General features: G+C 36.1%; 1 protein-coding gene across 1 annotated transcript in view; it reads right to left on the bottom strand.

The window, feature by feature from the left end:
* The window catches only part of agbl4 (AGBL carboxypeptidase 4), a 318,197-nt gene that overhangs the window by 299,585 nt on the left and 857 nt on the right, over positions 1-17,755 (bottom strand). The window contains exon 2 of the mRNA XM_059341738.1: positions 15,977-16,099. Within this exon, the coding sequence (XP_059197721.1) occupies positions 15,977-16,099 (123 nt within the window). The remainder of the gene's footprint in view (positions 1-15,976; positions 16,100-17,755) is intronic.

The raw sequence follows: 17,755 nt of genomic DNA, 5'->3' as shown, positions 1-17,755 counted from the left end.
ATCGTGTCTGATGTGTTATATGGCCACACAATAAGTGATTGTGTATTTGTAAACATTATGTGGAAAATTGTTGTGAAAATAATCTTAATATACAACAAAACCAGGATAAGAGCAAACAATAAGAGGGGACAATAAGGGAAAAAATCATGTTGTTATGAGTCCATCTATGCTCCAGTGAGCTCCTCGTTTCAATATAGATGAAGAAAGCTGGGCCCGGGGACAGCAGTGAGATATGCAGGCAGCCCACACATATCTGATGATGTACAGGCCTGCCTGCACATTCTAAAGAGAACACATTTTCTAGCTAGCCTTTTATAATTGTATTTTTTTCTGTCCAAAAGGCCCTAGAGCTAGACTGGTATGCTCCATCTGAAGCGGTTGGTGTAGTAATGGGTCATAGTGATGCATTCATACTGCGACTGGCTTAATTGTATTATCAATCTCATCCAGACAGTGCTTTAGCCCCACAGCTCTGGACATGCTACTGTCAGACACTCTGCATTAGTATTGGGGAGTGAACCATGAGGAATTGCAATCTTCACTTTCATCTGTTTCTCACGCCTAAAACGGTGGGTTAGCTGCTTGGATGATGTTTTTTATCAGAATTTGGGCACAACCATCCCTCAGTTCTCATCCTCTCTCTCTGTCACTTTCTTTCTGTCTACCCATCTGTCTGTCACTCTCCTCCTCTCTCTCTTTATCTCTCGCTTTTGGTGTGTCCTGTGTGTTGGTGGCCACAAGTCTGGTCCAATTTCATGCTATCTTTTAACAAGTTAATTATGTTGAGCCCCACAAAGACTGAGGACAGACAGAGGAGGAGGCGGCACTGGCAGAGGGACAACTGCCCAGGTCGTGTCTTTGTTGTTCTATCTTGTTTTGTGTCTTCTTCCCTAAGCACTCTCCCTCGTTGCTTTTCTCTTCTCTATATTCTCTTGGTGTAACTCCCTCCTTCCTTTTCCTCTCTTCCTCAGTAGTAATCTTTCCAGCGGCTCCAGTGGTGGAGGAGAGTTAGGAGATAAAAGCGTAGGGAGCTGAGGAGTCCTTGGCAAGCCTAAGGCAAGGAGAAGGTCAACAGGCCTGCTAAGAAGGGCTGTTATCATCTTGGTAACATGTTATCGGAGAGCCTGCAGTAGTGTTTATTTACAGTTATTGCTCCCTCTGGGTGCACACTTCAACGCCTGGGGCTGATTGCTCTGTAATGAGTTCAGGAACACAGGGAGCCGATTCAAGAAAAGAAGAGAAACAAGGGAGGCAAGAAATCACTGGCCAATAACCAATAGGTCAGCAAGAAAAAAAATAAAGGAAGAACAGAAAACACCGGTCATCGAAAATGCAGGAGAACGAGACAAAAAGCAAGTGTATTCTTCTAACCCAGGCTGTTTTTCTTTCCAGTGTCTGTGTCCTGCCGTACGAGAGCAAACAAATCACCCCAAAGTGGACAGCAGTTTCTCAAATGAGGTACAGCCCAGTTAATCCAGTACAGCAGTAAATGGCTCTTGACCTGGAGTCGGCTCTATTTGTTCTAAGGCAGGGACACTGCCCGGACTTAAAACACTTGATCTCCATCTCTAATGTCCAGAATCCCTCTTGTAATTTACTTAACTAGTGGTGCTTCTCTATATTTATTTGTTTGACCAGTCCAGTGTTGTGTGTGCTAATCAGATTGGTCCATATTTACCAGGCTAAAAGGTGAAGTGGTAGGAGTGAATCCAGGAGTTGAGCAAATGAGGAGAGAGGATGTCTGTAAATCCCAGGGTGGGTTTTTCAACAGTTAGGAGCAATGCAGAGGAAATCTCTCATTGTGGCACAGCTTTTCAATCTAGGGAATTACACTAAGTGCTGCTACTGTCAATGCAATGCCAGCTTTTCAGAAAGAAAAAAAAAATGAAAAAGCAGGAAAAGGCAGTACTGAATGCCATTCAAAAGCCCTGGCAGAAGATCAAGGAGTTTTTCAGCAATCATTTTTCCAGGCACTGCATCCAACCATCGTGCAATTAAGAGAAATTAAGATGCAGAGCATTATAAAAATATATATGACAAAATCACAAAATGCAAATATAAATTCAATTTTTTTCTAGAATATACCATATAAATAAATCCATCCTATGAAAAGCTAATCCCTTTTTATACCATCGGATATGGGAGATTAAGAGACATAATTTGGTAATTCAATTTAGACATAATTCATCAGAGAAGAAGAGCGCAGGGAGCTTTTTGGGATGAAGTTTCTCCATCACAGCAGGAGGTTCCAGATGATGCCAGATTCACGATGCAGAGATGATAACTGGGATGTCTTCATTTAGAAAGAAGGGAATCCAAACATTTTTGTATCTTAATCGCTGGTTAATAGGATGGGACGCTGCCCACGAGGACTGAAGACAATCTCAGTCAGCGGAGTTAAGTTGTTAAAGTCAAAGTCGTTAAACACAGTTTTTTATTGTTACAAACATTATGCTCCATCACTGAAATTAATGTTATGCAAAAGTTTTTTTCAGCAATTATTATATTTTTCTCTGAAAGATATGTTTGACTTTCAGCGTAATAATGTTACAATGGTATGTATGTCTCCATTTGTCTACCAGTGCTAATTACTTGCAAACATGTCTCTTTTAGTGATTTACTAACGTTGCCAGAGTTGCTGAATTAATCCAAACTTAATCAACATTAAAACTACAGTTCACTAATTGAATCCGACAAAACAACACTAAATCCACAGCAGCACAGACAGCAGAAATTTGGACTCAGTTTTCCGGTGTTTCTTTAAGGTGCACTAACTCATATTTTTATGAGAACAATGAGTCAAATGTGTAATGTGAAAGGTGTCCCTTACAGAGACACATGAAATTATCACAGGACTCTACAGTTCCATCCACTCTCTGGGATATCATTTTACAGCTTGTTGGTTTGGTTTTTTTGTGGTGCACCATTACTGTTTTCATTTACTCTAACAGCGTTCATCAGCATTTTCTCCAGAAACAGGCAGCTGTTATCAGGTTAAAAAAACTCTTATAAATCTGCTGTATTCTATCTGACCAGCACCATAATACAGAAAAGTTAGTAGCTAGCTGGTAAACATGGTGGAGCATTTAGCAGCCTAAGAATGGATATTTTCCACAGGAGATGGTGAGGACCAAAACAGAGCTAAAAACGAGTACTAAACATAAATTAATCAGGTGACCAGAACTAAAACTTAAAGTTGTTGTTTGTTTAAAAACACACTTATAATGGATACTTTGTAGAATGATGTCAATATTGTATGGCTCTTAAGTGGCCAAATAAATCTATGAATGAAGATTTAGGAACGTTATGAATGCAGTTTCCCTATTTGTACCTTAAATTAACTTTTCATTTCATCTGCTGCACAGCAAGTGTTAAAATGAAAGTATATATATATATATATATATATATGTATATGTTTGTATGTATGTATGTATGTATGTATAAATAAATAATCATATTTTTTATTTAATGTGATTTTCTGTGGAATTTCTAGATAAGTTATTAATATGTTCAAAATGTTGTTGTATACAAGAGGTTTCTATTAAGCAAGAAACACTTTCATTGAAATTGAGAGTTTATTTTCTATGTTTCCAAAATATATTATAATGTTACAGTTTGAATACAGGTCCAGAAAACTCTCCTTTTGAAAAATGCAAAAGTTAAGCATAAATGTTTGCCATTTCATATTCAGTTTTATTTGGAACCATTAGTGTGAATGAGAAAGTTTTTTTATTTTTTAAGAAAAAGACAGATATATATTCAAATATATTTTGAAAAGAAGGCTAAATATTTGAGAACTAAAACAGATATTATTTTGTTGTCAGGTTAAAAAAACTCTTATAAATCTGCTGTATTCTATCTGACCAGCACCATAATACAGAAAAGTTAGTAGCTAGCTGGTAAACATGGTGGAGCATTTAGCAGCCTAAGAATGGATATTTTCCACAGGAGATGGTGAGGACCAAAACAGAGCTAAAAACGAGTACTAAACATAAATTAATCAGGTGACCAGAACTAAAACTTAAAGTTGTTGTTTGTTTAAAAACACACTTATAATGGATACTTTGTAGAATGATGTCAATATTGTATGGCTCTTAAGTGGCCAAATAAATCTATGAATGAAGATTTAGGAACGTTATGAATGCAGTTTCCCTATTTGTACCTTAAATTAACTTTTCATTTCATCTGCTGCACAGCGAGTGTTAAAATGAAAGTATATATATATATATATATATATATATATGTATATGTTTGTATGTATGTATGTATGTATAAATAAATAATCATATTTTTTATTTAATGTGATTTTCTGTGGAATTTCTAGATAAGTTATTAATATGTTCAAAATGTTGTTGTATACAAGAGGTTTCTATTAAGCAAGAAACACTTTCATTGAAATTGAGAGTTTATTTTCTATGTTTCCAAAATATATTATAATGTTACAGTCTGAATACAGGTACAGAAAACTCTCCTTTTGAAAAATGCAAAAGTTAAGCATAAATGTTTGCCATTTCATATTCAGTTTTATTTGGAACCATTAGTGTGAATGAGAAAGTTTTTTTATTTTTTAAGAAAAAGACAGATATATATTCAAATATATTTTGAAAAGAAGGCTAAATATTTGAGAACTAAAACAGATATTATTTTAGCCTTTCAAAAAACTGGAGCACATTTCAACATGTTCACTATTAAGAGCTGTTTGAAATGTCCACAGAAAACTCCTGATAACAGCATTTGCCCCTGAGGAGTGAATTTCAATACTGTTTACTTTGAGCAGTAGACCTACAAGATAGCTGCCTGGATTCAGACCAAAATGTATTCTATCAAAATTGTGCTCCTATCAGTATTTCACCCTTCACTGTATAAGCATATTCTGTACATGAATTTGTGTTATCAAACAAACCCTGGCACATCAATGAAGCTCATCTCACTGAGAGGTTTTCTAAATAAATCAGCAGAATAAACACAGGCATCTTGAAAAACACAAACTGGTAAAGCATTACAAATCCTTGCCATTTTCCCAAACCGTACGCTCTTGACTGGGATGAAAAATGAGACGTCTGCTCTGAAACTGTGTTTATGGCGTCAGGAATTGCTTAGAAATGAATTACTGGATGAATCACTGGAGCCGTATGCGCGAGCATCACTTGTGCACTGCAGAAATGTGGTTGCAGTAATTTCCACTTACGACACACTTGTATCATGATGCTAGAGGCAGGCCCTGAGCCAATGAATAGTGATGTTCCAAAGTACATTTTGAACACAAAATAGCCTAAAGCAGAAATTTAAAAACAACAACAAAGTTGAACCTGTTTGTGTCACCCCTCATCCTTCAATATGTTAGAAGTAACAACAATACCAATTTCTCTGTTAAAAAATGGGCTATTTCTTATAATATCCAGTGTCTGAATATTCCTCCCCTCAACCTTTCCAAATCTCACTGCCACGCCGTGTATACAGTTGATAATCGAATCCTTTCATTACTCAAAATTTCCAAAACAGCTTTCTGCTGCTAGCATTTGGTGACATTTTGAGAAGATGAGGTGCTGGCTGGGTATCCTATGTATAGCTCATATCAGAACCATCAACAATTAACTTACAAAAACTGAGGTTGTTTGTACTGCTTCCTGGCAGAGGGAGCATCTCTGACCACCGCAACTGAGCCAATGTGTTCACTCAGTGATTAGACGTGGCCGCACGCAACAGGCCCGAGTGTCAGACGGAATTATCGCTCCGTTTCATTTGCTCTGCATTTCATGCAATCCTACTGATATCACTTCTCACCTCCCATGGCAGAATACTCTGTCAAGCCCCTGTGAAGCCATGTGATAAAGGCAGATAGTTGTTGTGTGCAGTTATTGTAAAGATTGACCACCTTTGGAGTGTTTGTTCTGTTCAGATATGCAAATTAAGATAGGAAAAATAACAAACAGTGTTGAAAAAATAGTTGTACACAGTACTTATTCATCCAATCTGTAACTGGTGTTTTGGCCACTGGGGAGAGCAAAAATAAGCTTTAAACACTAAACACTAAGATTACCTTTTAAGTTAATATGACAAAGTTGCTTGCAACAGTTGCCTGTTTGCACATCCCGATTAACATTGCATTCATTTGGAGTTCTGTTTGTGTCTACCTGATGGTAAATCCAATATGCACTCTCTTTTAGCTATGTTTTGTTCTGCACCAAGTGCTACCTACAGTAATGTCTAACCTATGACTAGATAGCAAGATATTTCCTTCAGCTGGTCACTAAGCTAAACTTCCGTGGGAATGATAGGCAGGTAGCCTAGGGGGAGTGTTTGTAAATTGATGGAGTAATGCGAATGAAACGTATGCACAATGGTCCGTCTCGTATATTACAAAATATGACAATTAATTTTAACGTTGTGAAACACTATGAAACTTGGTTAGATTTAGGCACCAAAATGATTTGGTTAAGTTTAGAACAAAGATCATGGTTTCAGTACAAATAACTACTTCTTTTCTTTATAAAGTTGACAAAGAGAAGGATGCAGTTACACACAGAAGTTAACTGAGTTTTGGTTTCACGCGAGACAAAAACAACGGTCTCCAACGGTCAAATTCCAGGAATTTTATATCATATACACTATAAATATAGCGTGCACTTAAACTAATATAGGTTAGGCCTTTTTTAGGTGGTTAAATACTAAATAATCAATTAACTTCCATTACTCCTGAAAACATTAATTATGGATAAGTACCTCATAGAACTCCACTTTAAGAAATCAGAACAATCCCTTTAACACAAACACAAAGCAGCATTTGTTTAATAGAAGGCCAATTATTTTCACTGTTGGTAGTAATCGACCAGGGTTAGCCACTCAGACTAACTAGCTAACTGCTACTTCCAATATCTCACTGAGGCTTACGATCATCATAATTTCTACAAGCAGCACCTCCAAGAATAAGGTGATAAAGACACTGCATGCAAGTTTTTGAGCTTAGCAATGCCCCTGTTGGGAAGCTTCCCCCAGGGTCAAACCACTATAACACATCCCAACTCACATGGCTTGAAATGGCTCAAAAAGGGACATAAAGCTGACAAAATATGCTTGAAGAAAGCCAGAGATAGGACATGATGATAATAAAAAACACTATAATAATAAAGAGTAATCTCTTATGGATACAAATGGCCAATAAATAGCATAAATCAAAAGCAATGGTCTTGCCCACAGTCCCTAGACAACTCAAATTTATCTCCATACTCTACTCCTGACTTAAAAGAAAGAGAGAGGAGAGAAACTGCTAAAAGGGAAACTGGAGAGGCCATTTAGTGATTTGAGCAGTGAAGCTTCTCCGCTGCCAAGGACACGTAAGAGAGACAGAGAGACTGGGAGTGCCTCTCAATACATCAGATGTCAGGAGTGCTCCCTCCCACTCAGACGAATGGATCTTGTTTTGGAAAGCCCATAAGAGTTAGAGCAATCTAAGGTTGGTGAGCTGTACAAAAAAATACAGTAAAACTACGAAATCAAACAATCAAAAGGCCATATGACTGTAATTCACAATACTTAGTAACGTCTTCATGTGTGGGGGAGAATATCTAAATAACATTCATGTTGAATAATATTAGAAAAGTAGAAAATGTGTATTTCCATCCTCTCCTGCCTCTCCTTCTGGTTGTTTCATCAAAGAGGGAGGCGAGGTGAGGCAGAGAGCTGTATACTGCGGCAAGCTCGGGCCTCTCAAAAGCCACTCATTCTGAGCATCTAGCTTGATTGTAAAAACGTTTCCCTCTTCTTTAATCAATGGAAACTCAACTATCCTGATTCATGGGGCACTCTGGAGTATATAAATATCTTCTGACAAGCTTGACTGCGTTCTCCCCCAACCAGCTTTAGACCACCAGCCACCCCCTCCTCCCCCCAGTGTTCATATTATTCTTTTCTTCTGTACTTCCTTATTTCTTTCCCACTTCCCAGCCATCTCTCTCTTGCTCTGTGTTTCTATCTCTCTGTCTTTGCTCTGTAAATGTTGCTTTAGCTACGACTCTAATCAGTCATTCTTTAGAGAGACTGTGCAACTGCAACATGACCATTTCTGGAGAAGATAAGGCTGGACAGATTAAATACACTGTTCACTGTTGGAAGAAAGGAACGAGAAAATTAAAGGGAAAAAAAGCAACTGCGAAACCTTCATCATCAGTGAACAGTGGAAATATTTTCTTCAACATTTATCCTCATTACTTATCTCCTGGCAGCCTTTTTTTCTTACTTTTTTCTTTATCTTGACGATAGAAAAAAATATTTCTTCATCAATTATCATTACTGAGGGGTGATTTAAAAGCTGCACACCAAATCCATGAAGTGCCTGAGTGATTCTATAAGGTCTTTAATGTCAGAGGTGGAAACCTTAATTAAGAGAAAGTGCCGTTTTTAAACCATAAACACAGGCATTGCCCTACTTTTACTTATCTCTGATGATCATCACGCCAGTGTTCAGCGTTCACTTCTCTAACTTTATAGTTGATAGTGTGTCAGATATTGTACTGCAGAATGGACTTCACAAAGTGCCATTCCTGTTGGTTACTGTTGGTGGGCCTGTCAAGCTTTTGCACTGTGGCATTTTGAACAATGACAGTGAGTCATATTCCAAAAGAAACAATAGCAAACTTCTGTACTTCTGAAATATCAGTGAGAAAAAGAGAGCAAGGACTACAGCTTACACTTTAGTATTACATTTACAATATCATTTGTCAGGAAGTTTTATGAATGAAGAGGACATTCAAATCAATGGTAAAGCTCACAAGTCCCAATAAGAGCACCCCACATTTTCACAATTAATGTGAATGGCAAAGAAATACAGGGACAATCATGTTCTTTCACAGCAGGTTAGTCAATATATTGTTTTGTTTTAAGTAAACATTTGCTTATGACTCCCTATAGTGCCAGAAACTTTTAACCGTATACTGTTAGAAACAACTGCCGTTAGCACAACAAGCTAACACGTAATCTGCGAGTCCATGGTGAGTACAAATGAAACGGCTGAGCTGGAAGAGCCACCAGTGGGCTCCGGTACAGCTACAGCAGCAATGCAGAGAGAGTTATGCATAAGGTAAGGAAACTGTGCCATTGATGCACTGTTGTACACTGTAAACAACTGTCTTGTAAATTAACAGTGAAATACTGGCAGCAGGGTTGCCAGCGTTCTACTGTTAATTTTACAGTTCCTCTACTGTTATCTACTTTACAGTATGGTACTGTGATAAAACCACATACTGGATTAGAGTAAAATCCTGCATTTCATTAATTTATTTTACAGTAGACTAAAACACAGTATTGTGCTGAAGCTAGTTGCAATATTGTTGCAGTATACAATGTCATTTTTGGTAAATAGAGCATATTACTGTCTGAAAGCCAATTACTACGAATTAAGCGCTGTCTTCACTGTAACCTCAGTAATTTTAATATACCATATACTGAATGAGTTAGTTATGTAAAATACGGCCATTAAAAAATGTGGACAAGAAGAGACTTAGAAAATATCATATATATGTATATATATATTTTATGGGAAACAGCAAGCTACCTACAAATATTGCCCAGAATGCATTGTTTTCTACAGTATAATACCTTTTGAATGGAAAACAGGATGTAACTGTCACAATTTGGCTGTTTTCTTACAGCAATTTGTTACAGTGTAGGGTAACGTTATGTGAATGGAAACACATCTAACATGCTAATGCACATTCAACAGCATCACCCTGATGTGCTGATCACCAGGACAAGGAAAAAAGAAACTGGACCCCAACTTCTTATCCCCACTAATTTTAAACAGCCTTCCATGTGGACACTGTTTCAACATCTGCCTTTGCAAATCCAGCTAAACAAAACCCTTAAAGCTTGACAGGCCTCCCGTGCCTTGTTATGGTAGCTAACATAGGATTGGACAATGGCCACTTACAAGAGGGGCTTGGGAAAGGGTCAATTAACAACGGTCGCACAAACAATACAGAATAATCCCTGAAGATCATAGTGAGTGAATAAAATGTACTCACTATAAAATATTTAAATGACTTCAGACATCTGATGAAGTGTGAGAGCAGATTGCTTTGTTCCTTCAGCCGTTGTTATGTTGTGATGAGATGGTTGGATAAGACATTCATTAAATGTGAATTAATGGATATTTTACAATCACAGTTTTGCCATGCTCATATGCCTGATCTTCTCAGTTTAACAAGCTGTAACAAAATACAAGAGCCAGGTTAGAAACATAAATATGGAAGTCTCCAAAGGCCGTGACTATTTTGGTCCTAGCAGACAGAAATACCGGTACGTGCAGAGCTGTTCTCTCGTCTGCCATATAAGTTGGATAGTATTGAGTGTATTGATTGTAGAGCCAGATGAGTCTATGAGTTGTGCTTATCAATGGACCCCATTAAACACTTGTCACCCCCGGGGAATTTCTTTGACCATGCAAGTCATTGTCAGCAGACAGCACTCTGACTAATCAATGAGTGCTTAATTACATCTGGTGCAGGGTCCAGAGGTGCAGTAAAACAATATGCCCGCACTGCCAGTGTCATCTTTTGTAGAGACAGATGGTACTTTAGTCAGCGACATTGTGAGGATCCACCCACAAAAGAATTTGGGACTTAGCTGAAAATGTCAACAGTTGGAGTGTGTGACGAAACAAATGTGACAAGACAAGATAAGAATGTCATTTGGATTTCACTCTAAAAAACAATTAGGCTTCTCTTATCACTTTCATGAATCTTTGCCTCTTGACACAATACACAACAATAGGCCCAGACTTAATGTTTAGAGATTAACAACATCTTCTATTCTCTACCATGATTTTGCATTGTCCTAAGTAGCATAAAAAGATGATCTCAACAAGTAAAACTCTATTTGCATATGGGGCTTAATGAACATTTGCATATTGCTCTTTACACAGACAACTAAAGCAATGAGTAAGGTTTGCAATGACTTAAGAAAACAGTCATAATATTGAAGTTCTACTGTACCAAACTACATAGTCAGGGTCATCATCATGCTGTATTTTATCTTTAAGCAGAAATAGGAAATTGTCTTTAATGGTTTACAATAACTTGGTGTCAGAAGACCTGTTGGCTGAGACACCTACTGTATGTAAATCTGTAGGCCATCACTGACTTGATCAGCATAGGGCTGACAACAAAGTGAATTAAGCCTCATCTAAATGTAAATGAGGTTTTATACCTTTGGCAAACAGCTTACATAACCAGTGTCTATTTTAATAAACCAATTAGATTTTATTCTGTGCTGTACTAACGCAACAAAATAAAATATGTGCTTTATGAAAATGTACATCGGATGCAGATCGCTGTCGACCAAGGAAAAAAGGGGGGGTGCAAAGTCTCACTGAGTTATAGGTCTGCATAAATTTCAAATCAAAACGTCTGCTTGAAATACTGTGTTTCAGCCATTCAATCTGGATTGAGAGGAGTAAAATAGACATAGGCTGTCATAGAGACCATTTCCAGACCATTTGAGAAATATACATGCCTCTCTAACATGCAATACAGGAGGCAGGAGCTTACACACTATGTCTCCAATTTCCTTCCTGTCATTGGTATCACAGATATCAGACCGAAGGTATATGAAAAACAGCAGCTCATTTTATAAGCCTTACTGATACTTCAGATATACACTGTCTTATCAAGCGTGAATATGGGCACTAAAGGTACTGTAAAAACAATATGCCATGCTCCTGGTTAGATGAACTGAGAAATCTTGTGTTGTTTAAATTCACAACCAAAGTTCAGAAATTATATGAATAAGTAGATCTCTTTAGGCAGGCACCTCCACTGATTAAAACACATTCATTCGACCAACACTGGACTATTACTGAATATAATATTCAAGTTTAACCTCTTTAAAAAAATATGAAAACTATAGTATGTGTACAAGGGATACACCAGTGTCGAGTAAAGTTTTTTTAAATGATCTAACCAAAATAGAAGTGGAAAATAGAGTTTCTGTCTGTCTGTCAGAAAACACAACGACAAATCAAAAAACACAACAACAAATCAGAAAACACAACATTTTTTTTTATTTGTTGTTGTGTTTTTTGATTTGCTGTTGTGTTTTCTGATTTGTTGTTGTGTTTTTTGATTTGTCGTTGTGTTTTCTGATTTGTATGTATTAGTATTGTGTTATGTGCACTGCAGGTACCATGTACCATGTCAAATATGATATTGCAGTAACACAGTTTACAGTATAAATTTGTTATACTGCTTAGCCCTACTGGAGGCCAAGCAATCATCCCATTCTGGGGAACGGGCACGTTTTGAACAGGCACGTCACTTCTACAATGTATATCCGTGATTGTATTTTAATTCAGTCGTAAATTAAAACAGAGGTGCGAATTCTTTTTGCAAAAATGCCTTTTGATATTATGCCATCATTGACAAATTAGTGTTTTTAAATCTTTTGCCAATGGTTTCAAAGATCCTCACAAATCACCTAGGAAATATGTTTTGGGGTTTTTTTTTTTCAATTTGGCAAGTTAAACACAAACACAAGAGGGGTTTTAAAGATCCCAATGAATTTTGTAGCAAGAATTTCAGCTTTCTATTTTACATTAAACTAGGGCCTGGACTCGATTAAAAAAAAAAATCTAATTAATTAGAGGCTTTGTAATTAATTGATCGAAATTAATCGCATTTTAATCGCATATAAATATTTGACCTGAGAACAGTGAGAAGTAATTTTTTTCACATGGATTTTTAGTATACCATTGAATAATGACTGAATACATAAGCTTAAGCAAAAAAAATATTGTTTATTTTTGTTCAAGTCCAACAGACCAGTGCAATCTTTGCCATCAAGTGTAGCAATAGCATATTTAGATGCTAGCTGCTATATGTTTTGCTAGTTGGTGCTCCAGTATAATCGGCCCGCCTGAAACTCATCCAGTGAGAAACGTTCCGCGGGTTAAAGTCCCGGCCCTACATTAAACATGTGAAATATAATATAATAATATACCCTTAACAATATATTTGATAGCTACCTTAAAAGACAATCCTGTCATTGTGTATGTTTTAAAGAAATAAGATATATAATCATACTATGGTGAAAGGACTTTATGCTGACTGAATATATGAATGGCCAGTTGTTGTGTTTTCAGCCCTAAAAATTGCCATCACTGGAAGAAGATATCCACAAACTTTTTACAACCCCTTTTAAACGCCTCTGGGGATATACTGTATGTGGGACTCACTTTAAGAAGGTATAAAGAACATATTTGCAATAATTAGAAATCCAAAGACAAGTTAGGCACACACATCACTGTGAAAGAACTATCATAAACTAATAGCAAGGCTTACTTTAAAAGTAGGTGGGAAAAAAATCAGTAATGCTTAAATGAAACAGCAACAAGGCATTAATTTGACATTAGCTGGCAAACATCAATTCATCCCCCATTCTAACTCTAGTAATGCATTTACTGGCAAGAGATTAATATCAATTCCATAAATCATTCAGGAGGTACGTCCGAGCCAGAGACACTGGTATGTTAGCTGATCTCAGTGTGGAAGCTCAGCGCCCATTAATCAATGTCTGAGCTTCTCTGGCCATATTCATCTGGGAAAAAAAGGCAAATTTATAAAAAGGGCAATCACCACACTGACATCTCAGCACAATCCTCCTAATGTAACATATTTAGATCTTAAAGCCGCAGTGCTATATATATGCACTCACCTTCACATGCCTCATGTCTACTGTGTACAAATCTTTGGATCAGGTTCCCTATTTCCCTTTTTATCCCTTCATATGCCCATACAAGACTGGTTTTCCTTTTGTGAATTAATTAGTAGTAGGCATAAGACATGTGACAACTGGAAGAAAACTTTTCACATTCTCTAACATCTTTGATTCTTTGAAACCAAGTGTATTGGAGACAACATAATAGCTAAAATCAACTTTGGAGAATAACTTTGACACACTGACACCAAGGCCAGACATCAGAAAGTAAACAGGGTGAAGTTAAAGCTCATCTCAGTCTGCAGAAACCAAAATGGGCTTGTCTGTGGAAATATGAAATCTGAGTGCCATCTGAACCTAATCTCCACACAGAGATTCTTTCCCAGAGAGACCGGCTGATTCCTTGACTCACTCTGCCTACTTGTGTGCTTGAGTGTGTGTCTGTGTGTGGCTCTAACCAACTGACCTTGTCAGTGGTGAGAAAGTGCTTTATTTTCATTGTCTTGCCATTCAGCTGTCAGAAAAAGTGGCAAACAAAGGCCATTAACAAATCGCACTGGAGCATATTAACTTCATCTCACTGCATGCCTAGCTACACTAAGAGATGGACACAGTAACATTCTGATCCCCTTTTCAAGTATACTCAATATATTTCTCTTTTTAGCCACGCTGGCCATGGTACAAGTAGAAAATAGGTAGAAAGCTGCTGCAAGAAAAAAGCTCAAACAACACCTGCTCTCAAGTCCCTACTGAGTCCTAGTAATTCATAGTAAAGATTTTAAGAGCCTAGCACTCTATAAATTGTTATATGAACTTGTCCCTGATTATACCCTTGCCAAGATATTTCACAGTCTGGATAGAGCTCTCAGATACACAGACTCGCAGTGAGTTGCTATACCCAAAATATCAGAAAAGTTTAGTACTGGTGCTGCAACTTATTATTTTCATTATCGATTAATCTCCAGATAATTGTCTAGATTTATTGCATGGTCCGTAAAATTCCTATAGCTTATGGTAATGTCTTTAAATGTCTTGTTTTGTCAGTCCAAAACAATGATAATCAGTTCAATATGATATTTTTTCAAAGAGAAAAGCAGTAAATCTCCTTATTTGAGAGGCTAAAAACAGCATTTTCTGCCATTTTTGCATTGCAAATGACAGTAACAATTAATTGATAACCAAAATAGCTGATTCATTTTTTTCTGTTGATTGACTAATTAATTTTAGTCATTTTTAGTGACTAATTAATTTTAATTTTAATTTTAATTTTAATTTTAATTACCGGTCAAAAGTTTTAGAACACCCCAATTTTTCCAGTTTTTTATTGAAGTTCAAGCAGTTCAAGTCAAATGAACAGCTTGAAAGGGTACAAAGGTAAGTGGTGAACTGCCAGAGGTAAATTTAAAAAAAGTAAGCTTAACCAAAACTGAAAAATAATGTACATTTCAGAATTATACAAGTAGACCTTTTTCAGGGAACAAGAAATGGGTTAACAACTTAACTCTAAGTCTTGGGCTATTTTGTCCATTTTTTAATTCTTTTTGTGTCTTTGTAAGTCATTTTGTGTCTTTTTTTTTGGTCATTTTGTGTCTGTTTTTTAGTCATTTTGTGTCTTTTGGTGTCTTTTTTTATCATTTTGTGTTTTTTTTTAGTCCTTTAGTCCAACATAAAATGTGATTTTGAATCTTTTTTTTACTTTCAAAACACTATCATGCTCAATTAAGAATTTAAATGTTGCAAACAGTACACTGAGACATTAAACTGCATAATTTTCAATTAAATTCTGGAAAAGTTGGTGTGTTCTAAAACTTTTGACCAGTAGTGTATACTAAAGTTAATAGAGACTGTAAATAAATATATTGGTAATAAAAGGAGCTCAGTAGTGATCATAATTAGTTGGGGTATATATATCTTGATTCAAAAATGTTCGGATGAAAAAGAATGTCATATGAAACCCGGTATGAAAAAGCTATTCTTCCAACTGATTTATTGTTTATTCTCACACATTTGAACAAGGGTTTAGTGAAAACTTTTGACTGCAGAAGGTGGCATTAAAATAATCCAGTTTTGACAAAAGAAAGGTGTTTCATAGCTACTAATAAGAGGGGATGGAGTTTTGAGTGCATTTTTTGTTGATCATAATGTTGTTGCACGTTGCAAATGTTTGACTAGAATAGCTTAATGTTTATGAATATAAACCACAGCCTTTGAATCAAAACTTTAACTCATTCCACATTTTACTGATATGGCGTTTTGCCAGTTTACTCACCACTCTCAAAGCAAGCATCAAAAACCAGATGTCCTTTCCGTGGAGCTCCTGAATAACCCGGCGGGCTCACTGTCAATTTGTTCACATTCCCCACCAAGGCATCCTCTCCTCCAGTTTCACTGCCTGAAGAACAAGCACAACATGTAGGATTAAGAATCTCATTGTATGCAAAAGTGTTTTGGAAAAATGTTTGAAATCAGCTTTTTTTTTAGCTTCCATTACAGGTTGTAAACCCTTAGCTTGTAGATAACAATTGAGTCTGAATACTGAATACCAGTCCTGGATTGTTGTCCTTAAAGTAAAAAATATGCTGCCACCACTAAAACAAAGATTTTGTTGACAAATTACAACATACAGTACAGGCCAAAAGTTTGGACACACCTTCTCATTCAATGTTTTTCCTTTATTTTCATGACTATTGACATTGTAAATTCATCAAAACTATTAATGAACACATGTGGAATTATGTACTTAACAAAAAAGTGTGAAATAACTGAAAACATGTCTTATATTCTAGTAAGCAAAGGGTGGCTACTTTGAGGAATCTAAAATACAAGACATGCTTTCAGTTATTTCACACTTTTTTTGTTAAGTACATAATTCCATATGTGTTTATTCATAGTTTTGATGCCTTCAGTGAGAATCTACAATGTAAATAGTCATGAAAATAAAGAAAAACGCATTGAATGAGATGGGTGTGTCCAAACTTTTGGCCTGTACTGTATAATAGATACAAATTATTTATAAATCAAATGTTGCTCCTTAGAAACAATTATGTATATGTCACATCTTTCTAAATGTGAGTTTTGTCAATTTCAAATTGTAAACAAAACAGTTGATCCGCAGTGCAAAATGGACTAACGACAATAAATAGAGCAAATAAAGTTTGAAAGAAATCTTATTTTTTGTGTTTACACCACAAATGACAAATGGTTTGCTTTGTTTAATGAAACTGCATAATAAAAAAAATATTAAAAGCTGAATGTTTTATTTTGTTACATTTTTCCTTTTTCTTTTAGCTACAGCTCAATACATTTCGACAGGTTTTGAAATCAGTTACCTTTATTTAAGCACTTTGTCACTTTGCCCTGACCTGGTGGTGTGCAAATTTGAAGATACTGGTATATGTTTATGTTTAATATGTTTTAATGTTTGCATATTTATGCATTTAAAAAATATATTTTTGCTCAACTGTTTTTTTTTTAGAATTATTTTTCAAATACTTTAATTTAAAACAAATATGCATTTGTAAATTTGTCTCTGATTTTATTTGGTCTCTTTGTAATCTGTCTTTTACCACATAATAGAGTTTAAAAGAGTGTATGTAGCTCAGTCACTTGTATCTGTAAGAAAATGCATATTAAAGACCCAATTGCTAACTTTTGAGACATTAGAGGCATAACCACATTAGTTTAGATTTTTCTGAATAACAGTTCTAAATGTAAAATGTTTAAAAGCATGGTGAAAAGACCTCCTGACTTGTCAAATCCACTTCAAGACAGCTTACTTTAACAAAATGCAGAAACCTTTTCTTGATTGTGAAAATGTACCTGCCATTTTACCTACAGCCTTTATATGATACATTTGAGGGGATGGGTCCTGACTATGTAGCCTGTTGATGTGATAATGTGATAACTTACTCTGGATGATGTGCATTGTTTGACAGATGTGCCTGCTAAGAACATTTTCCTTTTTTGTCTTGTTTCTGTTCGATTGAAAATTGGAAAACTCAATTAAACATAATTTACAGGTGTAAATAAATATTCTGGAGGAACAGAA

This window comes from Centropristis striata, chromosome 9, assembly GCF_030273125.1.
Source record: "Centropristis striata isolate RG_2023a ecotype Rhode Island chromosome 9, C.striata_1.0, whole genome shotgun sequence".
NCBI classification, from domain to species: domain Eukaryota; kingdom Metazoa; phylum Chordata; class Actinopteri; order Perciformes; family Serranidae; genus Centropristis; species Centropristis striata.
This window is presented reverse-complemented; position numbering and strand designations above follow the sequence as displayed.